Here is a 25,598-nt window from a genome sequence, read left to right as displayed (position 1 = left end):
GTCAGCTTTTTTTTTATAGATAAATAACCATGTCAAATGCATAGTCTATAATGCGTGAGGGCTCCACAACCTTCCCTTCCTGTTTGATCATGATTCTTTGATGGGTGTACAATGTATTTCCTGGAATATAATTAACTGTCAGAGCGGGAGTACCTCAAGAATTGAATAGAATTTACCAGAGTTTTTTTCAGTCTTAGCTACAAGGGAGAGAGCCAAGATTCCGGCCAAGGGTCTGTGAGCCAGCGCAGGCATCGGAGAAACTAGCACTCTGATCTTCCACTCGAGGCTTAAGCGAGACCACCCACAGAGTTATATCTATGATAGAGACTGTAAGAAGTCGTTAAATATATAATTAAATGCAAATTATCGAGCCAGTAGATGGTCCTTGCCGCTGTAGAGCTTCTCTCATAATTAGTCAGCCATAGTGCATGACGAGCTCTACACCAAGAGATCGCATTTGATTGTCCCACAGTCATGTCTCAGGTTCTCTGACAATATCCGAAAATCATATGGCAATAATTCATGAATATTCATTGTTTTACCTTTCTCTCCATTTGGACTGGAAAAAATCGTTGAAATTCTCGGAGTCTGGGCTGTCTCGGACAACCCTCCAGGCCAGACTACCCTTCGCTCCAAGCCCCTCGCACGCCACATCTGATTGCAGCCTGAATTCAAATTACCACTAGCTTAAATAGTCAAAGGTAACAGAAATGCATTCTTATTATTGTAGAGATGACCGGCGCTACGGCGCCTCCAAACCTTCTCACACTCTTCTAGGCGTCTCCTGCATCGAGCTAGGTCCAGGTGGCCACAGGCACGACTTAAAACTGGCAGCTATCTGATCCAACGCCGTATCGCTCTGGCAATACGACACACACACACCATGGGCCAGATTGTTAGTAGCTTCACAGGCATCTTCTCTAAGTTGTGGGGCATAGACCGAGAGATCCGCATTTTGATCCTCGGGCTTGACGGTGCGGGCAAGACCACCATCTTATACCGCTTGCAGATGGGCGAGGTGGTGAAGACCAAGCCGACCATCGGCTTCAACGTGGAGACGTTGAAGTACAAGAACTTGACATTAAATATCTGGGATTTGGGTGGTCAAACGTCCATCAGACCGTACTGGCGCTGTTACTATGCGAACACCGCGGCCGTCATCTTCGTGGTGGACTCCACCGATAAAGACCGTATCGAGACCGCCGCTAAAGAGTTGCATTTGATGTTGCGCGAGGAGGAGTTACTGGACTCTGCGTTGCTTGTGTTTGCCAACAAGCAGGACCAACCGGGCGCCATGACCGCCGCAGAGGTCTCGCAAGCTTTGTCCTTGACAGATTTGAAGGACCGTTCGTGGAGCATCGTCGCCAGTAGTGCTATCAAGGGCGAAGGGTTGTCCGAGGGGTTAGACTGGCTCATGGACGTTATCAAAGAGGAACAACTCTAATCGATCACCCTGATGGTGATATCGCATAGCCATAGCACCATCGTCTGTTGACAGCCGTGTGCCGTCATCCTGTATTCCTAATATCCTAAAATAAATGTATAATTCCGATGACACCACTTCTCTGTAATGGCCATCAAGTCTTTCTAAGGCACATTAGTCCCATGTGTTGTTGTAGGTGGTTTTGTCCCTCCTTTTTTTAGTTCTACGGCAATACGAGTCAGGTTATATGACGGTGTATTGAGAGTAAGGTATATCGATGTCTCACACTAGCTTTGTGGTTGGTATCCGCTAATATAAAGCTGTCTGACTCAAAAAGAAAATCTAAGCTCAAATCCCGGATCCCAAAACTTATAAAATTAACGGGTGAATATTATTTTTGGGGTAATTTTATTCACCGCATTGTTGGGACTTGACGCAAAGGTTATGTTTAACCCGATTTGTGGTATCGGTCCGAAGACACCGACAAAAATTCGTAAATTATCCATGACCAAACTGGCAAGTCCTTGTCAGGACCTGCCTTGACGGCTAGCGCAACCCAATCGAATGTTGCCGTCTGGATATACAATAATGATCCTACAGATTCGAATACTTGATTAATCTAAGCGATGTTTATGTGAGAATTTCAAGTTTAGAGCGAAGCAACGGTACATCTGATCCTCTCCGCTGGGAAAATCTTTCTAGCTTGCGTAGTGGTCTCGAAGCTCCCACCGTATGTTCAATCACACAGTTCAACTTCCGAGTAGAAAGACACCTATACACCTACCCCAGCTTGATGAAGACGTCAAACCAAGTTACGTCACTCAAGTTGAATAAGTTTAGTTCTAATGGCTTAAGATTCTTATAATATACGAATTTCAAATGGCCATTTCTCCGGCTAGCACCCGCGCGCGCATGTGACCTAAAGTCCAACACTCTGTCAGCAGAGCCCCTCAAGACCTGCATCAAATAGCAACCCTAATGTTTCTCGAGAACCGTCCCGTATCTCTCTCCTTACGGTTCCTCCCAATTCCACCGCAAATTGGTTCGACACATTTACCAACTGTCGCTCTTTAGCAAATCCCTCGTTTCGTGAAATTGAAACATTCTATTCTTTTAGATGTTTATTAGACGGTTGCCGCGAATGGGCCTCATACGGCCTGGCCTCGTGCGCTTCCACTCCAAGCCCAGCAGACTGAAATTCACCGGGATCCTCAGTGTCACGATGGTCGTGGGGACCGTATACATGAACACGTCACTCTTTGACCGCATCAACAACGACGCGGCGTTCGTGACCAAGCACAATTTGCAGCCGAGCGCAGCGGCGGAAACATACGAGTACGGCTTGTACCTCTCGTCGGAGGCGGAGTTGGCGGAGGAGAGTGCAGCATACGAGCGTGCAAAAAGCACACTCACACCAGTGGGGCTTATCTACCGCGCACGCTTCGCGTTTGCGCGCTACGTGTGGGAGCCGATAGTGACGCTTGGGCGGTTTTTAGAGCTCCTGGCGATATTTCTCCCCGTTTTACTTGCGTATCCAATCTCATACTTTGGGCGTACAGAGCGTACGGGTGAACGTGCGGGCGCGGTGTTGTGGTACCGCTACCTCAAGTGGTCCGCGGAGCTCGCAGGCGCATCCTTCATCAAGCTCGGGCAGTGGGCTGCGTCGCGGACGGACATCTTCCCACGCGAGCTCTGTAACCAGTTGGGACAGTTACACCTGAATGCAAAGGCCCACCTGTTGCACCAGACGAAGCGCATCATCTCGCGTGCATTCAACGGTTTGCCGTTCGACGAGATCTTTGAGGAGTTCCGCGAAGTACCGCTTGGAGTTGGTGCAATCGCACAGGTGTACATCGCGCGCTTATCGCGCACGCTCAGTCAGTGCATGCAGGCACAGGCTGTGCGCACGGAACACCACGAGGGTGTCTACGCCAAGAACAAGCGGTTTTTCAGGAAAATTTTGACCGGTACCATCAGCGAGAGCGAGCCTCTTGAGCTCACGCCGCTTACTGATGAGACACCCAATCAGTGGGTTGCGATAAAGGTTGTCCATCCGCGCGTGGAGGTGACCATCGCGCGCGATCTCCGCATCATGCGCTTCTTCGCGGCGTGCATCGACTATGTCCCCACAATGGAGTGGCTCTCTCTTCCCGACGAAGTAGCCCAATTCGGGTTGCTCATGAAACTTCAGCTAGACTTGCGTATCGAAGGCTTGAATTTACAGCGCTTCCGCGACAACTTTGCGGACCATGATGACATCACATTTCCGAAGCCATACCTTGAATTCACCTCGCGGGAAGTCTTGGTAGAGGAGTACATCCATGCGGTGCCGATGGAACAGTTATTGCGCGTGTCGGCCAACTTCGGAAAGGGCCTCTCTAAGGAGGTCAGCGACAAAGGCCTCGATGCCTTCTTGAAGATGTTGATCTTGGATAACTTTGTGCACGCGGATTTGCATCCCGGGAACTTGATGGTCCGGTTCTACAAGAACGAGCTCTTCAGACACAGGAGAGAGTACAAGATTGTGAACACACTGAGCGAAGCCGAGATGAATGCGGTGACGGACACTTTACTAGGGCTCAAAGATGAGGAGTGGGCGCCGGAATTGGACCGTTTGTACCGCGAAGGCTACCACGCGGAGGTCTGCTTCATCGACACCGGCTTGGTGACGGAGTTGAATGAGGTTGATCGCCGCAACTTTATTGACTTGTTCCGTGAATTGTCTGAGTTCGACGGGTATAAGGCGGGCGAGTTAATGATGGAGCGCTCACGTACGCCCGAAACTGTTGTTGACAGGGAGGTGTTTGCCCTCAAGGTGGAGCGCTTAGTTGATAAGGTCAAGTCGCGTACGTTCACGCTAGGCAGCGTGTCGATCGGTGACTTGCTCGATCAAGTCTTGGGCATGGTGCGCACGCACCACGTACGCATGGAGGGCGACTTCATTACCGTGATTGTCGCAATTTTGCTTTTAGAGGGCATCGGGCGCCAGCTCGACCCGGAGTTGGATTTGTTTGCGAGGTTCGTATATGCCATCACCATGGGCTTTCCCACTGATCAGGACATGATTGGCATCAAGTTTGTTTATTGAAGGAATTTTGTGAAGATATTAGGTGCGGAGGATGAAATGAAGTTGAAATTGGAATTGAACATTATACTATGATTGAAGATAATGGATCATATATGAAATCCGTGGCTTTGGAAATCGTGTGAAGTGGAATCACATGAGTGGCATGGAAAATACTAAAACACCTGTGGAATTGATATATTGAATGCCATGGTCCTGAAAATCGTTGATCACACGCGAATGACAAACTTGATGGGATGGCCCCTTCTACTAATAGACATTACTAACCCTCTCAGTTCCTTGCCTGTGTTGCGTCAATTGGGTATCCAGGATGGACGTAAGCTCTTGCAAGACTCTAACATATCCAGCATGGTCAAGGTGTGGATCACCCTTGAGTTGAGAAGATTCATCAACGCATCCATCCAAGACGTGAGTATTTTCCGATTTGTAACTTGAGCACAAGCACTAACACTTTCAGGTCAACAACACAGTGAAGGCGGACATGTTGAGTCCTAATGTTTAGATGTGGCTACGGGGGGCTTCTGAAAAGCCCTCTCGGATTATGAATGGGACAAAACTGGGTGGTCTCAAAACGTTGACGATAGAGACTCTCAAAACGTTTCAATGGTTTCAAGTAGATACCCTTTGGTAGTGAGCTTGTCGCTATAGGTATACCGCAGTTGGAACGCAAATAGATAGAATTTTACTCGTAGGTATGCTGAAGATCCAGTCTAGTGGACAAATGAGACCGCTATATCTCTAATTCAGTATCATTAATCAAAATGACATGTAATGGTATATTGGTTGACTATCGCCATCTGGTGAGACTAGACCTCAGTATGCACAGAGTCGTTACCCATATAAATGGCTTTATATCTACCTATGCCAATACCTAGCTCATAACTTAAATTTTACAGTCAATATCATGACCAGTACTTGTATAAACAACAATAACGATGGGTTGAAAGGGGCATATGGTTTAGTAATATACTCTGAGAAAAGGAAAAAAATAATAATAAAAAGTGGCACTTCTTGTGATGAATTTCCGTATAGTGGAAACAAAATCGGAGATAAGGACTAGAGTCATTTCTTGGCCCTGCTCTTCTTTGGAACTCTGGCGGCCCAGTATAAAAGGAAAGTACCGATGATATTGATTACAATGAAGCAGATAAGAATACCGATGTTTCTCCCCCTTTCAGAGTAACGAGCATTGACACTGCCTAAGAAATCGTTGGTGGTAGCCGTGGTACAAAACTCACAAACACCAGTAGCAGTCTCATCCACCAAGTAACCACCAAAAGAGGAAATGTAAGATTGCATGTACTCACCACAAGTCTTTCCAGCAGCTGGGACGAATTTCAATAGCTCTTCAGAGCTACAGGTGACTGAAGAGTTGGCAAGGCCATTGCTCAACATAGATTGGATCAAGTAGGTAAAGGGGTTGCATCTGTACATGAAGACCCAGAAACCAGGTAGCCTCTCCTCGCTAGCCAATACACCACAAAAGTTAAGACAGATGGTGAATAACAAGTTTGCCAAGTTAGCAGCGTTATCGGAAAGCTGCATGAACGAGATACAAAGCTGACCCATGGTAGAGGTGTAAACATAAAAAATCACAATGAGAATCCACATGATGATACCTCTCGAGTTCACGGTGTCAGTAACAACGGCATTTTGGTAGAAGCCGATTGGATAATACCAGCAGAAATAGGAAAGGGTTCCGCAAAGGATCAGCCATGGAATTTCAGCTGTAACTTGAGCGGCGATGAAAGCAACCCACGAAAAGGCCTTGGATGGTCTTTCTCTGGCTTCGTAGAGGTCTCTTTGGGACACAAATTGAGGCAAATACTGCTGAACCAAGGTGTTAAACATAACCATCAACATGAAAATTGAGAACATCTGGTTTTGTAAACCTTGAAGGGATTTGTTGGCCTTGAAGAAGGAGAACCCATTGAAAAGCGAAGAAAAGACTGCCAACGCTAACTTGGAGTATATATACATTGGTAACCTCCAGTATTGTTCAAACACACGACGGGTGACACATACGTACTGTTGCCACAAGCTAGCAGCATACGTTTGGTTTGCATCAGCAGCATCTTCCTTTGGCAATTTGCTCAATTCCTGTTCCATCACATCCAAATTTCTCTGCACTTCTTGAAATTCGGTGGAGTTGCACCAAACCTCATGATAGTCTTGGTTAGCCTTAGATCCAGGAGCAGCACCGATGACCTCCAACATCCATTCAGCGGGATTAGCTTCAGGAGGACACTTTGGAGCACCGTGCTCCTCGAAGTAATCAATCAAGGTGTTACAATTTTCACCCAAGTCGCCAAAGTAGATGGTCTGACCACCCTTTTGCAAGAACAACAATCTGTCAAATTCCTTCAACAACATGGCTGAAGGCTGGTGAATGGTACACAAGATGGCCTGACCGTGATTGGCCAACTTGCGCATCAACTTGCAGATGGACCAGGCAGTCTGGGAATCTAACCCAGAGGTTGGTTCATCAAAAAATAGCAAGAACTTGGGCTTTGCAGCCAATTCTACACCAATGGTCAATCTCTTTCTCTGCTCGACATTCAATCCTTCGCCAGCAACACCGACGACAGCGTCAGCATATTTTTGCATCCCCAACAAATCGATACAGTACTCAACGTAGTCATCTTTTTCCCTCTTCGTGACAGAAGCTGGTTGGCGCAAGTAGGCAGAGAAGCGCATGGCCTCCCTAACAGTAGAGGTTACCAAGTGCAAATCCTGCTGCTGCACATATCCGGTGGTTCTCTGGAAGAAGTCATCCAATGGGTGGCCGTTAACCATGCGTATTCCGTTGGTAACGGCACCGGAGGTTAATCTTTCGGATAAGGTGTTCAACAAGGTGGTCTTACCAGCACCTGAGGCACCCATTAAGGCAGTCAATTGGCCAGGCTTTACCCAACCACTGATATTGTTTAAAATGACCCTGTTCTCAGTTTTGATCTTAACCTGGTACGTCAAATCTCTCCAGTGGAAAATGTTACTTGAACCAGATAACTTGTCACTATCATTGTAGGAGCCTTCCTCCTCTTGTTCCCGAGAAACCTTCTCCAACGAACCGGTTTCCTCATCGCTAATTTTCTGTTGCTGTTTCAACTTCTTCAAGGATCTCTTTTGAAATAACAAAACTTCACCCTTCTGCATAGCTCCCTTGTTGTACTCGGTAAGGACAACGTAGGTGAATAAGAAGAAGACGGTGAAGCTGACAAGGATACCCCAGTTTCTCCAACGATTCTTGTTGTAATAGGCGTAGGCGGTGTTGATGTATGTTTCCCCCGAGACAAAAGCTTGGCCAGGGACAGCACCGACAACAGAACAGATAGTGGAAGCTTTGGGGGCATCGAGATAGTCAGGACCTTTTGGTACATATCTTGAACAGGCAAACGTGCGACCGCTGAATTCGTTGGAAATCAAAGCTTCGAATGCATAACCAATTGGATCCAAGTAGTTGATCCAGCGAGACCATCCAAGCATTTTAGGGGTTGGGATGACAAAGCCGGTGTAGATGGTCAATGCAAGTAACAAGATGGTAGCCTGGGTCATGGCTTGGGAGTGTGAAGTAGTAGCAGCACCAATGGTTCTGAACAAGTGAGACATGCAAATGGTTGAAGTGATGCTAACCAAGTAGTAGAAGAAGAAGTGACCCGGAGATCTACGGAAGTTAACCATAAAGTAATAGATCAAGTTAAAGCCGATGGATACAAAGAACTTGGATGGTAACTCGGTGATAATCGAAGCAAATGCATCGGCAGATGGGTGGTACAACGCATAACTCTTGTGCTTTTCGACAATAGGCCTGGATTCGTAGAGGGCAAAGATTTCCAAGATGGACGAGAAGGCATTGAATAAGATTGCTATGAACATGGCAGCGTTACGGTAGTAGAACGACTCCGTGTCAGCTTTCAAGTTGTAAAAAATAGAGGCCAAGAGCAAACTCATAAGAATGTTACCAATCACGGTAAAGAGCATCACAGAAGGATCACCCTTAGTTCTCTGGACGTTACGGCTCATGATGTACTTGATCTGCATACCGTAGGAGACAGTGTAGGGGGAATTTGGGCGCACGCTGTTCGACTGCTTAGCAATATGGGAAACTCTGAAGTTTTCAGCATCATTAGATGACTGGAAATGAGCCAAATTTTCATCAATCGCTTGTATCAATTGGGCTCTGTCACTGGAGCTGTTCCAGTAAGCAGAAAACTCCTTTGGAGATCTTGGACTCTGTTTTCATAGCCTGGCCTAACAATTCTTTCGGCAGGGTTGGTCAACGAGGTTAAGAAGTCTGCCGTGGTTTGTCTTGCCGGGCAGTCGTAGCCCATGTTGACAAAGTACTCCTTGGCGCATTTCGCATCTCCAAAAAAGATTTGGTAGCCTTCGTAGAGCAAAATCACGTTATCATACAAGTCATAGGAATCCTGGGAACACTGGTAGATAGCAATAAGCTGGGTTGACTTCATGATGGTAGCAGAGGTCTTCAACGCCTTCATAAATTCCAAGGCAGTAGCAGAATCCAAGCCTCTGGTCGAGTTATCCCAGCACTGCAAAGAAGCCCCGGCAAGAGAAACCTCACAGATAGATACGCGCTTACGCTCACCGCCAGACACACCTCTGACCAAATCGTTACCAACCTTGGAGTTCTTAGTGTGAGACAAGCCATACATGGCCATGATCACCTCGGTGACGTGTTTGGCGTACATCTTACGCGTGACGCCTTTGGGTCTGTTTTGAGGGGTTCTCAACTTTGCAGCAAATTCCAAGGTCTGGCCGACGGTCAAATGAGGGAAATGCACCTCGGTTTCAGCACAGTAAACAACATCACCCTTGTAGTGCGATTCAATTTCGTTTTGAGTCAAGCCGCTATAGCTGATTATAGACTCCTTGTCGATGTGGAAACCGTAGGTGTGGGCACTGATGGTTTTCAACAAAGTGGAGCACCCTGCACCTGGTCTCCCCAAAACAACAGTTAAAGTACCTGGCTTGATCAAGACATCCATGGGCTTCAAGATGTCAAAATTAGAGTCCTGAGACTTGTTGGGGAAGAGTAGGTGGTAACAAGCGGAGAGATACTTCCACGGAAAGTTGGAAATGGTAGCCTGGTAGTCGGTGTCATTTGAACTACCGTAAGCTCTCAAATTCTTATAGGCAATACCTAAGGAAGCAGGCATGTAGTGGTCAAGATCATTGTTGATCATCTGCTTCATGTTTTTGACCCAAAGGCGGGAATCGAACTCAGTAGAGCTAGGATCCAACCTTTCATCTACACCACCGTAGAAGGAGTTTTCACCTGGAATCTGAGAAACGTGAGACATCAGAGACAAGGTGCGCACGATATCGGTGTCGTGAAAATTGGCAGAATCATGTTGGTCAATGGCAGCGGAAGCGTTGGTGATGCTTCTAGCGAGTCCTTGGATTTGGTGAGAAACATTCTCGTCGAACCCCCGATACAGGGAAACACCGTTGAGCTCGCTTTCATCACCAATGCTGGTACTGCCGCTACCTTCTTTGAGAGAGTTATTGATGGCCATAGCGGTAGATAGTTAACAATAATTAAGAATGAAACGATAATAGGTAACAATTCATGGAGACTTGATGGTGGGGTGTTCCTCCTTTTATATTAAATACGAGAGCGTTCGGTAAGTAGGGGGGTGAAGCCGTTCTACCCACTCTGAATTATCTCCTACTTTTTTTCTGCCCATGCCCTTGTGGGCTGAAATTATATAGTCAAAGGGCTTTGATATTCAAACTATCATCTAGGAAACAATAATATTGGTGTGCAGAACGCTCCGTAGGTCTGCATGTTTCCGATACACAGTCTTGAGGGCCGTCTACAAGCCTTGGATTTTTGGTCAGTTGCTGAGTTTAGAACCGGGTCCGGAATCGAGTCCGGAACAAAAAATTATGTTATTTTCACATCAATCCCTTAGATTAATGCTATTTCCTTGGTCTTACTCCTACGAGTTGAGCCTTAGGGTGTTGCAGACGTACGTCACCAGCTCGCATATGCATGTATATGCTTCTTTACATGCAATAATGTATACTCCGTACGGACTGGCCACCTTACTAGCATTACTGATGTTTGTAAATAAGTACCCCTTATGGCTTTCAACTCATACAAGCTATCCGAGATCCGGGAAGCCAATACCGTCCAAACATACCAACAGGTGCATGTTTCCTCTGTTAAGACATAGGCTTACTCCGAAACTACAGGCTAACCCTCCGATTCACAGTGCAATTGAGAGACCCCAGGGAGAGGTGGTATCACATGAGATCATGGTATACCTATAAGGATAGTTCGCTTTGAGTTGGGATATCCAAAGTAATGCTATAATAAATATGATTTCGGAACCGGATCAAATATGACTTCGGAACCGGATCAAATATGATTTCGGAACCGGATCAAATGGATGTTAGGCAACCATCTAGGCATAGTTGTAATGCTTTATATTGGTATTTCCTCAGCTTCCTGGGAGTATACGGTTTCCGGTATCTCCAAGTGGAATAAACTTGAATCGAGGGTATACAGGGCATCGGGCACGCATCGGAAGCTGGGCGCTCTGCCGCGTGTGACAGAAATCCGAGAAAGTGCAGCCCCTCCAGCTTGGCTTCACAAGCTCGTGCATTTATCCGCGCATACCAAAGAACGTCTATTACACGTGACATAATTAAGGAACAAATTATATGTAGATGGAGGGGAAGTACTGTATACTTCCAATGCTTACAAAGTTCTAGCTACTGCAAATTCCGGACGTCTCATATTCAGCGGAAATTCCGGGACTTTTCGAGTTCCAGCCCTATCCGATCCCGCCTGGCCCTGAACACCATACACCTCTAAATGCTGACCGTTTTCAGTGGCACATTCTTTCTTGACTACCCGTTTGCCCGCTAAATGATTAATCTGCATATACAGGGGTATTCCCCCTGTTTTTATATTTTGGTACGTATTGGTATCACTCCATACGTATACTATAGCACATCTTCGTTCATATTAGGAGATACTTGAGTGCAAACATATTTATACACGCTTTCACATAGTATTTTGGATCTTCTGTTAAGTTTCAAGTCCAATTGGCGATCACTATTATTCCGGTTGTGGCGACTGAGTGGAGCTATTTTATCTATATTTGTGAGGAAGTTGTCCAAAGATCAAAGAGGGCTATATGGATGTAAGGGATAGTAGTTCTCACGTTTGACATTCTATGGGTATGGAGTTAAATCATAGTCGGTGCATCTTAGTACGTGAGCTAGTACATGTGCTGGTTCTACGAACACTGTACTAGCCGTCGACGACTTTTTTTTGTTAGCTACAACGAAGGTTTATGGTATAATGGCGTTTCTGCAGACACGCTTGCACCTCTAACGAAATTTCTAAGTCGTATTAATATTAGACATATTCATCAAACTTCAAGTCTGTGGCCTTCGGCCTTACTTCACTGCATTCAGCAAGTCAGCACGGCTTTCCCTCCTCCTCCTTCACTCGCTTCAAGATCGTCGAAATCATCTCGTTCCCCAACTTGGTCGCCTCTGGGAACATAGGCCTGAAAAACTCCTGCGTGCGCTCAAACACCTTCTGGTATAACTTAGAATCCCCAAAGCTCACGATGCTGCTCCACTGTCTGGCCGCCAACGTGAACTCCAAATCATCGTTTCTAAACGTCACGTCCGAAACCGCCACCTCGAGACACTCTTCCAACAACCCTGGCGTGCAGAACAAGTACTCGCTGACCCCCAAGAAGATTCTAAACAACGGAGTGGAGCAGATCATGTGGTCGTACGGCACAATGTTCAAGGCGCTCCAACTGTCAACGATCCCCAAAAGGGACAAGTGTGAATTCGGCTGTCTGCCCTCTGGTGGGACCTTTCCCAAGGAGAAGGTCTGGAGCAAGTCGTCATCCAACAAAAGCTGATGATCGTCGCCAAGATGCCCAAAAACCCGCTCCTTCGCGCGGAAGATGCGTTCCTTTAACTCCTCCTTCTTTCCCTGTATCATCAACGAATACAAGCTAGTAACCGACGTGGCATACTGCAAAAGCTGCTCGTGGGCGCTGGGATTGGTGAGCACCAACCCGGCATAGACATGCCATTTGTTGGAGAAAATACGAAGCGAGATGTTGATCTTGGCGTTCTCGATTCCCCCGACCCATCTGGTAGCCTCCCACGGATACTGGTTGCAGTTGTGCCACGCGACCCCCATGGATAAGAATGCCGCATGTGTCAAGGCCTGGGTGTCGGCCGTGATTTTGTCGTGCTCCTCAGCCGAGAGGTATGTAAATTTCGAGTTGAGACATGACATTAATGCCTCAACAAAACGGAAGCTCTCGTCGGATGCCTGGTGCTTGATCAAGACGAGCGGCTGGCCCGTGGTGTCGACAAGCGGACCGTGGAGCGAGTGCACGGTGATGATTTCCACGTCTTTTGGGAGATACTTCTCAAAGGCTGCAATTTCTGGAGCCTTACAGGAGGTTTGGCCCCCGACAATTGCCCCAACCTTAGTCGAAGGTCCGTAAAGCGACACAATCTTGCCGATGTTCTCGGCCTCCACGCTGTAAATTACGTAATCGCTGATACGCGACACAAAGTGTCCGTTGCGGAAGATCTTGAATTTTTCGTCCTTGTATTTGGCAGAAAATGACTCGTACAAGTCGTCGCGGTCACACGCCACGACCCTGTTTCATTAGTGTCTGGCAAAAGACTCGCTTTTGTATACGTACTTCCAGCCAGCTTCGCTGAAGCGCCGAGCGTAGAGTAGCCCCATATCACCCAACCCGATGATCCCAATAGTCTTGGTCGCTTTCCATTCGTCCATGTTCAGCATTGTATGTTGATCAATGCAAAATGAAGCGTTGGATTTGTGGCTCAACTTAAACGCTGAAAAATCGTGCAGGAAATCTGGAGGTTCATGTGCGAAACCAGACTTTGAATCACGTGATGTAAGGTATCTTGAGACGCCGGAGAGTAGAGCCAAGAAAGCAGACTTGACAAATGTTTTGTAAAACATTCTCTCTGGGAATCACTCAGGCCAAGATTTTAGGGGAAATAGTCAAGATCCTTGCCTTATACTGATGAAAGGAAAAATCATCTTCATTATAAGTGGCAAGTTTTGAGAAATACATTTAACCGACGTGAACGAGAGAAGAAGGAAATACAAGACGATAGTTTAGAGGCGAAATGTGGCCACTTTAAATTTATTTAGAAGATAGCTAAACATATCACTTACTCCATCTGGGCATCATGTGAGTATATTATAAATCAAGCCCACGCACATTTTGCATACTGGCCCAATGTCACCTTGCTAGAGATCTCTGCCGGAACATCTGGGTTATGCTTAAAGGTCGTGCGCGCGCACCGTCGAATGGGAACCGCCGAACCTGACGGACCCTTATATAGACGGAGTCAAAGGGTACGCTCAGCGTCGGGAATACTCCTCATCTGAAAGCGTTACGGGTTATAGAAGGCGTAGCATATATCTACAACATAGACATTGCTCACTGCCCCAGCAACGTTTCAAGCAGATTACCAGAGCATCCATTGGACCTTCTGCTTCGCAATACCCACCCAGCACAACGTCCCTTCTGGTAGCTTCCATCCAATAACTTTACCTATTAAATAGCACTGTCTATTCAATAGTATCCATCTGTTAGTTTTCACCAATTTAACAGTCTCTATCCAGTAGCATTCGCAGTGCTTTTACTACTGTTCACCCATCTAGCCGCCAGCGCTTCATTTTGCTTCCAAGACGTCGATTTTGCTTATCTAAACCCATTCGCTTTCGTCAGTTAGTACCCAAATCCTTTGGTATTAAAAAACGCTTATTTGACTCACTTTGTATTCGATAGCATCGGTATATCCCTAGCTGTCTAGTGAATCCTCTCCCGAAACCATGTCTTTCTGGCCGTTTGGGAACTCGAATGGGTCATCCTCCCTCAACAAGTTGTTGGAGTCCCCGGACCTAACATTGGACGAACTCCTCGACAATCCAGACCTCCTCAGCGAGTTGCGTGAGGGCAACAACAATCGGCTCCTCGAGTTCGTGGTGAAGCCGGACAACCTCGTGGCGATGGTGAACAGCGTTGTGGACTCCGTGGACTTTTTTCTCGCTGATGAAACAGCGGACGCAGCCGAGATGGCAGAACGCAGCATGAAGTACAAGAACCTCCAGGACCCTCTGGACGGTGAAGAAGAGGAGGAATCGGCGGACGACCGCTTAAGACGGCGATACCACGTGGCGTCGCAGGTGCTCGCACTCGACAGCTGGCTAATATCAGACCTCTTGGCGGATCAGCACGGGCTTCTCGTGCACTTGTGGTCGGTGCTCGCGAAACCGTTGGTGGCATCGCTCCCACTGATCACATACTTCACCAAGATTAACGAGCAGTTACTCGATGCGCGCCCGGACCAGATGTTAAACTTCATCCGCACGCAAGGCGACTTGGTGGACAGCTTCTTGCGGCACATAGAGATCCCCTTGTTGATGGACCTTCTCTTGAAGATCACCCTCACTGACAAGCCCGACAGTCCTTCTGGTATAGTGGAGCTCTTGCACGAACAGCACTTGGTCGCCAAATTGCTTGCATTCTTACAGCCTCAGTTCCGCCCTTCCATGCAGTCGTCCGCGGGTGATTTCCTTAAGGCCTTGATCACCATCTCGGCAAATACCTCGTACACCCAGGACCAGTGCATCGGGCCGAACGAGCTCACGCGCGAGTTGGTTGGCGAAAAATGTATCCAGACAATTATCGGCGTCATGCTTGGACGAGGTAGCGGTCTTGCGACAGCTGTGGGGATTGTCATCGAGGTGATTCGCAAAAATAACTCGGACTACGACCAGATCGATGTGCTTGAAACCACGGTGGAGTCGCATCCACCAAACAGCCGCGATCCAATCTTTCTTGGGCCGATGATACGTTTGTTTAGTGAGAACTTAGGTCGGTTTAGCGAGTTGTTTGTGTCGATTCTGACTCCGCTCGTGGCTACGTCTATGGGCGTTGAGTACGAGTCGTTGGGGTATGAGCGGTACAAGATTAGTGAGTTGGTAGCGGAGCTCTTGCACTGTTCGAATATGAAACTTTTGAATTCACTCGATGCGGAGAAAGTAGTGCGGAAGAGGGATATTGAAAGGAAGGGGAAGGAGAGGAGGATTGCGGAGGCTCTTGACGATGGCGTCGAAGGCGAAATCACCAGGACCGATGTCGAAGTTATTGACGGGGTTTCCGGTAACCATACCGACTCTATCAATGACAAAGCTGGCGATTCCATTGACGCCCTCTCCCTGGCCATGGAAGAGGTCTCCTTGGGTGTCTCTAGTGCTGCCCCCTACGACCCGTGCAAGCCACCGGTGGTGGACTCCACGACCGCGCGTTTATACACACAATCTTTCTTCTCGCAGCTCGCAGAAATCAACAACACGACACTCGCAGAGCCCACGCCCTCGTCGCGTGACGTCGAGCAGCAGCAGGCGTTGGCTCGCGAGTTTGAGGAGAAATCGGACGATGAGGCAGGAGAAGACCAGGTAGAAGAAAAAGAAGATTCGGTGAGTTCTGTCGGTATAGGCTCTTCAACGGAGGACTCCACTTCGATCGCTTCAATGGAATCTTCGGCTGATGATGATATCACCCCCGAAAATCCGTTTGTCACCGACGCACGCGACCGCTCGATCCGCGCGCGGCCCACACTTGGCGACCTCTACAAGATCAAGCTCCTTGACTCCAAACTTTTGGAAAACGTCATCTCTAGCTTCCTCCGCTTCCCGTGGAACAACTTCTACCATAACGTGGTTTTCGATTTGGTGCAACAGGTGTTACAGGGCAAGCTCCACTCGTACAACTCGTTCTTGGTCAACGAGTTGTTTAACCACGAAATAGGCCTCACCAACCTCATCATCCTTGGCCACCAGCGCTGTACCATGAATGAGATTGAACACAACTTACGCTTGGGCTATATGGGCCACGTGATCTTAATTGCAGAGGAGATTGTGCAGTTCACCCAGATGTACAAGCCCGAGTTGATCTCAGCCACCATCTATGCCAAACTCAACCAGAACAACTGGGTCACGTACGTCAACGAGATCCTCATGAAGACGCGCGAGATGTACAACTGCGTGTTGGGCGGCATAAAACCGACGGAGGAGGACGTGTATGTGAACCCGGACGCGATTTTGCTCGGCGATGGATCCGAAGAAACCAAAGACGCTGATGAAGATGCCGAAGGGGATGCCGGAGAAGATGCTGAGACTGTGCTCGAAGGCGTGGAAGCCCGCTTCGATGATGGCGAAACGCTACATCGCGTGGCCAGACACAAGAACTGATTTGTATGAAGTAATGTATTGTAAGTGAATTTATGTTAATATGAAAGCGAGTGTAGTGGAGGAGAAGATATTAATGGGGTGTAAGGGAAGTGGTTTGTGCGTTTGAAAGAGTCGGAAGGGTGAACCATTTATGTCTGGTGAAAGGTATAGAAAGGAGTTCATACAGTAGAGACAGAAAGCTCGGGGTGCATCAATTAAATTGGGCAGGCTAGTGAACTCCTGGTAATTTTTGTATGCCAGCCACTTCCTCTGCCATGTTCAAACTGAATTGGGGCTCCTAATAGCCGTGCTTCAATCCTGGTTAATCAAGATCCGCTAAATCGGTCTAGAAAATACCTGTACAAGTGGGGCCAAAAGGTTCTCTGGTACCCTTTTTTTTTTTATAGATGTAGGCGCAACCACAATGAAAATAATCCATTGCGCCGCCAAAATTAATTCTCTTCGCATCTACTTCAAATTAAACCCAGGGTCCTCCCTTCTTTATTGTCCATAAGCATACATTCTCTTTAATATATTGGTCTAAATACAATCTGATATTTGACATTCTTCTTGTAATCGAACCCTACCTTTTATTCCAGGGCGGCCCCGGTATATATGGTCCTGCTGAACAGATGCTCTCAGCGTGCCGCGACCGAAACCACGGGTGTATCTCTGACGCGTCAATATAACGGTTGAAGTTTGGTATCAAGGGCCACAAGCTGCTTGTGTCTCGTCAAACACTCTCCCGTTCGTTGTGTTCTATTTACTTAGATCCGTTTCTGCCTAGATCCATTTTGGATAAGGAGACATTTGAAAAAGAACAAACCCCAGAATCTCCCCGTGCTCACCTCAACAACATTCATCCCTGAACCACCTGTCACATAATCAATCTCTAGGACACTCTTAATTATACGCTGATTTACCGTGATTCTGGGTCTCCTTGTTGGTTTATTTGCTTTAAATCTGATTATTGACCGATTTTCGATTCTTCGCATATTTGACACCTACTCCTTTGGTCCACTTTTCGCTCCCTTCGGTCTACTTTAGGTCACATTATAAACCCCTTGCGGTGTCCTCTTTGATCCAGTCAAGATTGACTCGTTTTAACCATTTTTAGCCCCATTGGACCCTTAACCACTTTGGGCCCGATTGGACACTTGACCTTTATCAGCCTTCGGTCCACTTTATGCCCCCTTTCTCCATGGACCCCCAGATCACGCGCTCGGAATCAGACTCAGCGTTCTCATTCGAATCCACTGATGTAGCCAGTGCGCAGTCGCGGTACTATCCGCGCAACAATCTCTCGCCGCGCGAGGTTGACGAGGTGGTCAGCGAGAACCACACATTAAAACACACCGTGGACGAGCAGAACCGGCTTATCGAGCGGTTGCAGGAGGAACTCCGCACTGTGCGGCGCGAGTTGGCCGCGGGGGGGATTGTACCCCAGATTCTCCTCGCGCCACTCTCGGCGGACCACGCGCTTCCTCCGCGCTCCGCGCACCGCATAGAACCCGGGTTTGCCCTGGAGAGACTTTCGCCGGGGCGAGCCTTCTCGCCAAGCCCCTTGTCTGTCAGCGCCCTCTCTCCACAGCGAGCTTTGTCGTCTGGCCGCACTCTTTCACCTCTTTCGCCTCTCCGCATTCTCTCGCCCTCGCCTCGCCCCCTCATCTCGCCTGAATACTCATCTGGCCTCCTCGTCTCGCCTAGTCTTATCCCCTCGCCTAATACTTCCCTCTCTGCCCCTCTCGAGGCAACTTCCTCCACGCTGCCGCTCAAACGCAACAGCTCGTCCAACTCCGTCAGACCAGCGCTGCTCCGCTCCGCCAGCTCTCAATACTCCGACTCCTCGGATGAAGACCGCAAGACTCCGGTGCCAGACATTCCGCGAGTCTCGCCCTCCACGCCTGAGCGGTCGCGTCCAATCCAGCCTATGCAGGACTTGTCAGCTTTGCGGACGCCCTCGCAGCCCAAGCGTGCGGCGCACAGCACCTACAGCTCACCGCGCGATCCCTTGCCCGAGGCGAAACGTGACGGAGCGCACACCGACCGGCAGTTACCACTCAACTTGCTCTCGCCTGGCCAAACACCCGCTACGGTCCCGGCGAACTTCAAGCATGAGTACCTTTCACTTGAATCACCAGTGGCAAGCGACCTCTACTCGCAGCTCGACTCGTTGTCGCGCGAGTCGTCGAATATCTACGGCATGACAAAGCACGACGAGACTGAGAGATATGAAACACTTGACAAAGCATCCAGTGACAAGTTTGATAAAACTTTTGTGAGTGATAAATTCTCAGAAAAGACCTCTGTTAGTGATAACTCTGACAAGCTCTCCGACAAGTCTTCTGCCAATCAGTCATTGGCCTCCCTTCAGAAGCCGTCGCCAGTAGCTAGAGCTTCAGACATTCCGTTCTTTGTGGAGCCACTGCGGTATCAGACGATTCTGGTTGACGTGTTAAGCACTCTCTCATGCATGGGCCTGAAGAAGGTAGATGAGACGATGATAGTGTTTGCTTCGCGCGACCGTGCGACACGGCAGGTGATGTGGAAGTTCCGCAAACAATACAGCCAGCTCGTGGAGTTTGACCGCCTTATCCGGCCGCTAGTCACCGTCGTTAGTTTTCCTCCGCTCCCCGAAAAGCCGTTCTTCGTGCTGAACACGCCGCTGAAGGTGGATGTGCGCCGCGGACAGTTGAAGGAATACTTTACAGCGCTCTTCCAGATCCCACTTGCGCCACAGGCCGTACACCACATCTGCCGCTTTGTGTCACTCGATACGGTAAGTCCACTTGATGAGTTTGGCACGGGAGTTCGGAAGAGCGGGTTTTTGATCCGTAGGACCAAGAGCTTGAGCCGTGAGACGTGGAAGGTCAAGTGGTGTCAGGTTGATGGGTTGGTGTTTGAAATCTACGATAGCCCTGGAGGACTGATTTCCGAGTCGATTAGTTTGGTCAATGCGCAGATTGGCCGCCAGAGTAGCGGACCAGGGAGCGATGACAAGACAATGAAGCACGCGTTTATGATAATGGAGCCGAAGAAGAGCGCCGGGTCATATTCCCGGTTTGCGTTTTGTGCAGAGACGGATGAAGAAAGAGATGATTGGATTGGCGCGATATTGGAGTTTATCGAGGGAAATAACAACGATGATAGCCATGGAAACGGCGGGTTCCATGGTGCAAGCCAACCTGGAAATCAAAACACCGCCAAACGCAACAGTTTTAGCCGCACCAGCTATGGAAATAGCAGCAGTACCTTCCGGAATAATGGATCCAAGGCAGATTACAAGCCCGTTTCGTTTGGAACACCCAGCCCTTACAGTGCCAGTAACCACTCCGCGACAAGCCTCGGACCTGAAGACGACGAGCCACTTGAAGACCTCAAGAAGAGCAAGATCCGGTCCTTCTTTCCGTTCAGAAGCACCCCCGGAAAGAGCGCTAACGCCAGTGAAGACCTCTCGGCGTATAGCAAGTCGGGCTTACTCGCAACGACTATGCCGTCGGAGGAGCCGATCTCGACCCAGCAGGTGTTGGATGACTTACGCGCGGCACAGGGCAGCGCCGCGCGCGCGCATGGCGTGTTTGGCAACGATTTAGGCGCCGCGTTGGCGCTCTCCTCTGGCGAGCTTTTTGGGAAAAGCATCCCCAGCATTGTTTTCCGCTGCTTGGATTATCTCCTCAAGACCGGCGCCATCTATGAGGAGGGGTTGTTCCGATTGAACGGGTCAGCGGCCCAGATCAAGCACTTCAAGGAACAGTTTGATACGTCTTATGACGTCAACTTTGTCTCAATGCCTGCGATTCCTGATATCAACACTGTCGCAGGTTTGCTCAAGCTCTACTTGCGTGAGCTCCCCGTGCTGATCTTGTCTGATATGGCGGGGGCCTATCGCGATGAGTCGAAGGAGACGGACTACAAGAAGGTGGCGTACGGGTTCCGCGAGCTCACTCAACGTCTTCCAACTGCTCACCGTGACTTGTTATATGTGCTCTTCCGATTTTTGAAGCAAGTGGTGGATAACTGTAACTCGAACAAAATGAACTTGAAGAACGTTTGCATTGTGTTTTCACCCACGTTGAACATTCTGCCGAACGTGATTCTTCCGTTCTTGGTGGACTTTGAGTGCGTGTTTGGGGCAGGTGAGCCGACACCGACGGAAAAACGGGAGACATTGGGTTTGGCATTTCCAGAGTTGATGTAACGTCACGTAGGATCGATGAGAGCCGAAGGCTTGGGTTCGTTTGATTGAATTCGGTGCAATATCGCTGCAGAGCAGAAGACTCAAAGCAGTGATATCTGATATGGACCAGAAAGCCAAAGGACAGAAAGGATATCAGTTGATGCACATCGACAAGAGCTGGAGGCTCGAAATTGATCTTAGCTCCGCATGAAATGGGGGCTAAGCAAGATACGATATAGGTATGCCGCGAGATTGCTGACTGGCAGTGGGGGTGAAAGCCCAGAGTTGCCAACTGAGCTTTATATTAAATATGGCCTGAAACCACTAAGCCGAATATTCTGGATCTGCGGTAGCATACGATGGATACAATCAGGACGGCTTTGGTCAGAAGGCTTGAAATCGACTCAGTTGGACTTGGATCAACGTACGAGGCTTGGACTGTTGTCTTGGGGTGGTTGCTAACCTTAAAATACCTCTTATCCAGGAATGGGCGAGCCGCTGCCGAGCTTTGAAAGAGCTCAAAGCCCGATATAATGCCCTATTCTGGTCACTTCTAGGTGCTCCCAATAAAGGTTGCTGTCCCGAGCTCTCCTTGAAGGTTTAAATGGAAGTTTTGCCCCAGACTCTTCTAGAATTTTGGACTGCTCGAAGTTGTGTCTGGTTTCTAGTTCATTGAGAGACCCAGCGCAAGGGTATGCCATTTCAGCTTTTCCTGAATCTATCCATTCTAAGCTCTCCCTGGAGAGCCTGGGTAATGCCCCTTTGCCCTAGTATATCTTCTTGATCGGTCCTTTCTCTAGCGCTCTTCTTCCTAGCATTAACTAACCAGTTCTGACCAGTTACGTTCAAACATGGTCCTATAGTTGCATTCATTATGCCCTAAGTGTTGCTAAGATGGCTCTGGGGCTTGTATAGTTTGACTTTTATGTTTCTCCGAAGGATCCGGGTAAAAATGAAGCGCCGTATATATCGCCTACTCTGCTGGGTTGCCTTAACCTTCAATGGTCTACCGAAGTGTTTTGAACCCCGGTAAAAATTATCTAAAGTGTGGGGTATCGCTACCTTCAGGAATTGCTACTCTTCAGATGGCAGACACGGCTGAGACTTTGCCGTTACACCCCACGATTTAACGCTGCATAGGGATTGAGTGTGCTTGTATTTATGAGAATGGCAGGTGGCATGGCCCCGTTTTATTTCTCTGAAATAATAGATAAGACCTATAAAAAATAGTCACCTCTTTAGGATGTATAGCTAAGTTAGATAAAAATATCTCTGGTTTTTCAGGGGAAACATTAAGAGTAATTATACTTATTCATCGAGATAAAAACTATCAGATACTCTACTGGTCCAAGTTGACATGGTTGGCCGGGAACAAACCGACAGCCCCGGCGGCGTTCTTGCCGGACCACCAGTCCTCGTCGACAAACTCGATATTGGTGATGGTTTCGCCCTCTGCGAAAGAGATCTCGTTGTCCTCTTCCTTCTCATAGTCGTACTCAGCAGTGGCCGAAGCGCTTTGCACAGAGCTCTCCTGGGCAGGGGCGGCGGCAGCAGCAGCCGTTGTTCCGGCTGCTGTCAGACCCTCGTTCAATACGACGTACGAAGACGGGAACAACCCGGTTTCGCCAGCAGCATTCTTCCCGGACCACCAGTCCTCATCGACAAACTCGATATCAGTGATGGTTTCGCCTTCCTTGAACGCGACCTCATTGTCCTCATCCTTTTCATAGTCGTATTCGGCAACAGCAGAGACACTCGCAGATTTGGCCTCCTCTCTGGAGGATTGAGGCGGTGACAGGGTATGGATAGCAGCTGGTACTGGAGCAGCAACTGGCGCTGGAGCCTTCTCCTCTTCTTCAGACTCTGGCTCTGGCTGGACAGTTCTGGTTGGCGGTGGAGGGAGCACACGTGCCGAGGCTGGGGGGAGCACACGGGCTGGAGCTGGCGGTGGGGTTTCTTTCTCTTCTTCCTCAGATTCCGATTCAGGCTGAGCAGTCCTTGTTGGAGGTGGGAGAACTCTGTTAGAAGCTGGAGGGAGAACTCGGTTAGTAGCTGGGGGCAACACACGGGCCGGAGCTGGAGCTGGAGTTGAGATTTCCTCTTCCCCTTCCTCGGATTCTGGTTCAGGTTGAGCAGTTCTTGCCGGAGGTGGGAGAACTCTGTTAGAAGCTGGAGGGAGAACCCTATTAGCAGCTGGAGGCAACACACGGGCTGGGGCTGGAGTTGGGGCTTCCTCTGGAGCTTCCTCTGGAGCTTCCTCTGGAGCTTCCTCTGGAGCTTCCTCTTCAGCCTCTTCTGACTGTTCTTCCGCATCGACAGTCTTGTATTGGCCTCTCTTTTCGGCCCACAACTGCGCCGGGGTCTTTCCACCCAGAGCACCAAAGTCTCTGGAGGCGCCACCGACAAGCTTGTCCTTTTCGTCTCCCGGAGAAAGGCCAAACGGTTTTGGACCAGAGGCAAAAGACTTCGCAGGGACACTTGGGGCAAATCTCGACCCCACCGCATGGGATACCTTTGGCTTAGGCAACGAAGTCAAGCGGCCGTCCTCCGTCGCAGTAGCGCTGTAAGACTTGAAACGGTCGGAGAACGAAACCGGGTCCGCTTCCTCGGCCTGTGGCTGGGCCACTTTGGTTGGAGGCGGAACCACCTTCTTAGGAGCGGTAGTCTTTGCGGCCTCTCTGATCTCAGCGATGTTCACCTTTGGATGGGGAGTGTAGGCGGACGGGGCACTCTCCATTGGCTTCTGAGAGAAGTCTCTTTCCTCGAGAGCTTTTTCGCCACCCCACTCCTCGTCGTCACTCTCTGTTGGAGAAGCTCTTGTAGGAGACAAAACCTTTGCTGGAGGAGAAACTTTCGTGGAAGACGAAGCCTTCGCCGGAGGAGAAACCTTGGGTTTCGCCTCAACCTTCGTCTCGACCTTTGCCTCAGGCTGAGGAGACGCCTTTGGAGTCACCTTAGGTAAGGGTAACGACAAAATATTCTTCTTAAGACTTTGAATCGAGTATCTCGCACCAGCAGCTGAGCCCACACGGTGGATCCAGTCGTCCACATCCAACTCGTCCGTGTCGCGTGCGGTGACTTGCACATGATAGTGCAAAAGCTTTCCCACGTCCGCGAAGTTGTTCGCGAACGAGACGCGCGCCTTCATCGGCGCGTTATCTGGACACCAGCCCACCAAAAGGAGCTTGACCACGTCAGAGCCCGGTGGGTTCACCCGCGAAACTCCAAACTGCACCTTTCCGTCCGCAAACTCTTCGGCAAACTCGTGCAAGTCACCGCTGCCGGTGGAAGTCGGCTCAAGCGCGCCTTGAGGGTTGGTCAGGTACACCGCCCACACGGTGGAGGGGTCGCCGTCCACTACCCGGTTGTACGTTTGCGTGATCTGCTTGGAGAAGGAAGCTAAGTCTAATCTTTCCATTGTGTTCTTCAATTGATTGATTGTTCAGTGGTAATTGCTGCGATTGATGTTTCAATTGATGTGGTGGATATATGGTGAATGAGAAGAAGCAACTGAAGAGTAGGGGTGGAATTCGCGCAGCCTGCACAGAGCGCGCCCAGCCTGCGCCTCTGTGACGGCCATTGTGCGCACACGTCATAGGGTAGTGGCTGCTCAGCCCATTAGAATATACTGATACTGTATTGGGCTATGGGACTTACAAAATTCATTGCTTGTTGGTTATTTTAGGTGACCATTAGCAATGGGTTTTATTTGAGAGTGGTGTTTTGTTAGGCGATTTATAGTTGGTGGACTGTCTTGAAGTTTTGGCAGGGCGAGTATCCTCTTTCGAATTCGATCGTGTCAGACTACGGAGTATTTCTGAGAAACCTGCCGAATTCCAGTTACATAGCTATCTATCAAGCCTATACCTTTAGCTTTGCTCCACTAGTACCGTGTCAAAGGCTATAGCTTCAGGGCTGCCGGGATTCTCAATACTCTATCCGACATGTCCGGAAATGGCCCAGACTTATAACCCCCAACTGCAGAGATAAATAATGACAGACAAGCATGCTCTTCTATTAGTGTAAACGGCCACATAATTCCTGAAAAGCTGCTCTGCTCCAACCCAGGTGTGGACTTTTTTATGCCCCGTGCCACTGTTCTGGGAATACTCAGTTTTTATCGTCGGCATGTTGCAGGTCAAGTGTGTGGCATAATACGGGCCGTAATGCAGTTAGTTAAATTAATTAATAGTTCTCAATGGACTGAAGCCTACATTTATATTTACCAATCCAGGTGCAGTACCGAAGTATGTCACAAGTACAACTTCGTTGACGTTCCAGACTTGGCCAACGGATTCGAAGAAATGCTAAATATCCCCTTCTTAACCAAATAACATTCTACAAGACTCCCATGTATCTGATGGATCTCTCGGGCTTAGTTCATTAACCGAAGAGAGTTTATAGCCACTTTAACAAATATCATAGCCAGGACGACCCAGGAGAAGCTGCTATTTTCCGCTTTCATGCATTGCGGCGATTTATACAAGCCTATCTGAACCTATTCCATTATCATACGTACACTATGGCTTAGCTCCGGCTATTTTTCCCAATGTGACTTTTCCAACCAGTTTGGTATACTAAAATCACCGTTAGCTGGACCATCAGAAGTATTGCAAGAACT

The 25,598-nt window shown here is 48.7% G+C and overlaps 9 protein-coding genes across 9 annotated transcripts; 4 read left to right on the top strand and 5 right to left on the bottom strand.

Moving 5' to 3' along the window:
- Positions 1-328: 328 nt before the first annotated feature.
- On the bottom strand, positions 329-720 carry BABINDRAFT_127786 (uncharacterized protein). Its single transcript, XM_019127004.1, has one exon. It carries the CDS (start codon positions 652-654, stop codon positions 439-441), a length of 216 nt encoding a protein of 71 aa, XP_018986163.1. The 5' UTR covers positions 655-720; the 3' UTR covers positions 329-438.
- A 147-nt stretch (positions 721-867) lies between these two features.
- ARL1 (Arf family GTPase) lies at positions 868-1,554 on the top strand. The gene has a single exon (XM_019128610.1). It carries the CDS (start codon positions 884-886, stop codon positions 1,442-1,444), a length of 561 nt encoding a protein of 186 aa, XP_018986162.1. The 5' UTR covers positions 868-883; the 3' UTR covers positions 1,445-1,554.
- A 447-nt stretch (positions 1,555-2,001) lies between these two features.
- On the bottom strand, positions 2,002-2,391 carry BABINDRAFT_161039 (uncharacterized protein). Its single transcript, XM_019128609.1, has one exon. The coding sequence runs from the start codon at positions 2,384-2,386 to the stop codon at positions 2,204-2,206; it is 183 nt and encodes a 60-aa protein (XP_018986161.1). The 5' UTR covers positions 2,387-2,391; the 3' UTR covers positions 2,002-2,203.
- Positions 2,392-2,445: 54 nt separating this feature from the next.
- BABINDRAFT_161038 (uncharacterized protein) lies at positions 2,446-5,274 on the top strand. The gene is made up of 3 exons (XM_019128608.1): positions 2,446-4,441; positions 4,784-4,916; positions 4,966-5,274. Exons 1-3 carry the CDS (start codon positions 2,646-2,648, stop codon positions 5,008-5,010), a joined length of 1,974 nt encoding a protein of 657 aa, XP_018986160.1. The 5' UTR covers positions 2,446-2,645; the 3' UTR covers positions 5,011-5,274.
- Positions 5,275-5,570: 296 nt separating this feature from the next.
- Positions 5,571-8,489, bottom strand: BABINDRAFT_161036 (uncharacterized protein; the record flags this gene model as incomplete). The annotated part of the gene is made up of 1 exon (XM_019128607.1): positions 5,571-8,489. One exon carries the CDS (start codon positions 8,487-8,489, stop codon positions 5,571-5,573), a length of 2,919 nt encoding a protein of 972 aa, XP_018986159.1.
- Positions 8,490-11,841: 3,352 nt separating this feature from the next.
- Positions 11,842-13,307, bottom strand: TYR1 (prephenate dehydrogenase (NADP(+))). Its single transcript, XM_019128606.1, has one exon. The coding sequence runs from the start codon at positions 12,808-12,810 to the stop codon at positions 11,965-11,967; it is 846 nt and encodes a 281-aa protein (XP_018986158.1). The 5' UTR covers positions 12,811-13,307; the 3' UTR covers positions 11,842-11,964.
- Positions 13,308-13,921: 614 nt separating this feature from the next.
- On the top strand, positions 13,922-16,867 carry BABINDRAFT_161034 (SAPS family protein). The gene has a single exon (XM_019128605.1). It carries the CDS (start codon positions 14,398-14,400, stop codon positions 16,819-16,821), a length of 2,424 nt encoding a protein of 807 aa, XP_018986157.1. The 5' UTR covers positions 13,922-14,397; the 3' UTR covers positions 16,822-16,867.
- Positions 16,868-19,213: 2,346 nt separating this feature from the next.
- BEM3 (Bem3p) lies at positions 19,214-20,986 on the top strand (the record flags this gene model as incomplete). Its single annotated transcript, XM_019131234.1, has 2 exons — positions 19,214-19,965; positions 20,023-20,986. Coding segments are annotated over 2 exons (1,716 nt in total), but the record flags the coding sequence as incomplete, so codon positions are not given.
- A 1,088-nt stretch (positions 20,987-22,074) lies between these two features.
- ABP1 (Abp1p) lies at positions 22,075-24,406 on the bottom strand. The gene has a single exon (XM_019128604.1). The coding sequence runs from the start codon at positions 24,393-24,395 to the stop codon at positions 22,317-22,319; it is 2,079 nt and encodes a 692-aa protein (XP_018986155.1). The 5' UTR covers positions 24,396-24,406; the 3' UTR covers positions 22,075-22,316.
- Positions 24,407-25,598: the final 1,192 nt, after the last annotated feature.

Source organism: Babjeviella inositovora (genome assembly GCF_001661335.1).
Source record: "Babjeviella inositovora NRRL Y-12698 unplaced genomic scaffold BABINscaffold_4, whole genome shotgun sequence".
NCBI classification, from domain to species: domain Eukaryota; kingdom Fungi; phylum Ascomycota; class Pichiomycetes; order Serinales; genus Babjeviella; species Babjeviella inositovora.
Note: the sequence above shows the minus strand (reverse complement) of the source record. Positions and strands in the feature narration are given on the sequence as shown.

Coding starts and splice junctions, on each gene's coding strand:
- TYR1 (XM_019128606.1), bottom strand. CDS start 12,810: ATGTCATGTCTCAACTCGAAATTTACATACCTCTCGGCTGAGGAGCAC.
- BABINDRAFT_161034 (XM_019128605.1), top strand. CDS start 14,398: ATGTCTTTCTGGCCGTTTGGGAACTCGAATGGGTCATCCTCCCTCAAC.
- ABP1 (XM_019128604.1), bottom strand. CDS start 24,395: ATGGAAAGATTAGACTTAGCTTCCTTCTCCAAGCAGATCACGCAAACG.
- BABINDRAFT_161039 (XM_019128609.1), bottom strand. CDS start 2,386: ATGCAGGTCTTGAGGGGCTCTGCTGACAGAGTGTTGGACTTTAGGTCA.
- ARL1 (XM_019128610.1), top strand. CDS start 884: ATGGGCCAGATTGTTAGTAGCTTCACAGGCATCTTCTCTAAGTTGTGG.
- BABINDRAFT_127786 (XM_019127004.1), bottom strand. CDS start 654: ATGTGGCGTGCGAGGGGCTTGGAGCGAAGGGTAGTCTGGCCTGGAGGG.
- BABINDRAFT_161038 (XM_019128608.1), top strand. CDS start 2,646: ATGGTCGTGGGGACCGTATACATGAACACGTCACTCTTTGACCGCATC. Junction 4,442..4,783: donor GAGTTGGATTTGTTTGCGAG/GTTCGTATATGC, acceptor TAACCCTCTCAG/TTCCTTGCCTGTGTTGCGTC. Junction 4,917..4,965: donor TCAACGCATCCATCCAAGAC/GTGAGTATTTTC, acceptor TAACACTTTCAG/GTCAACAACACAGTGAAGGC.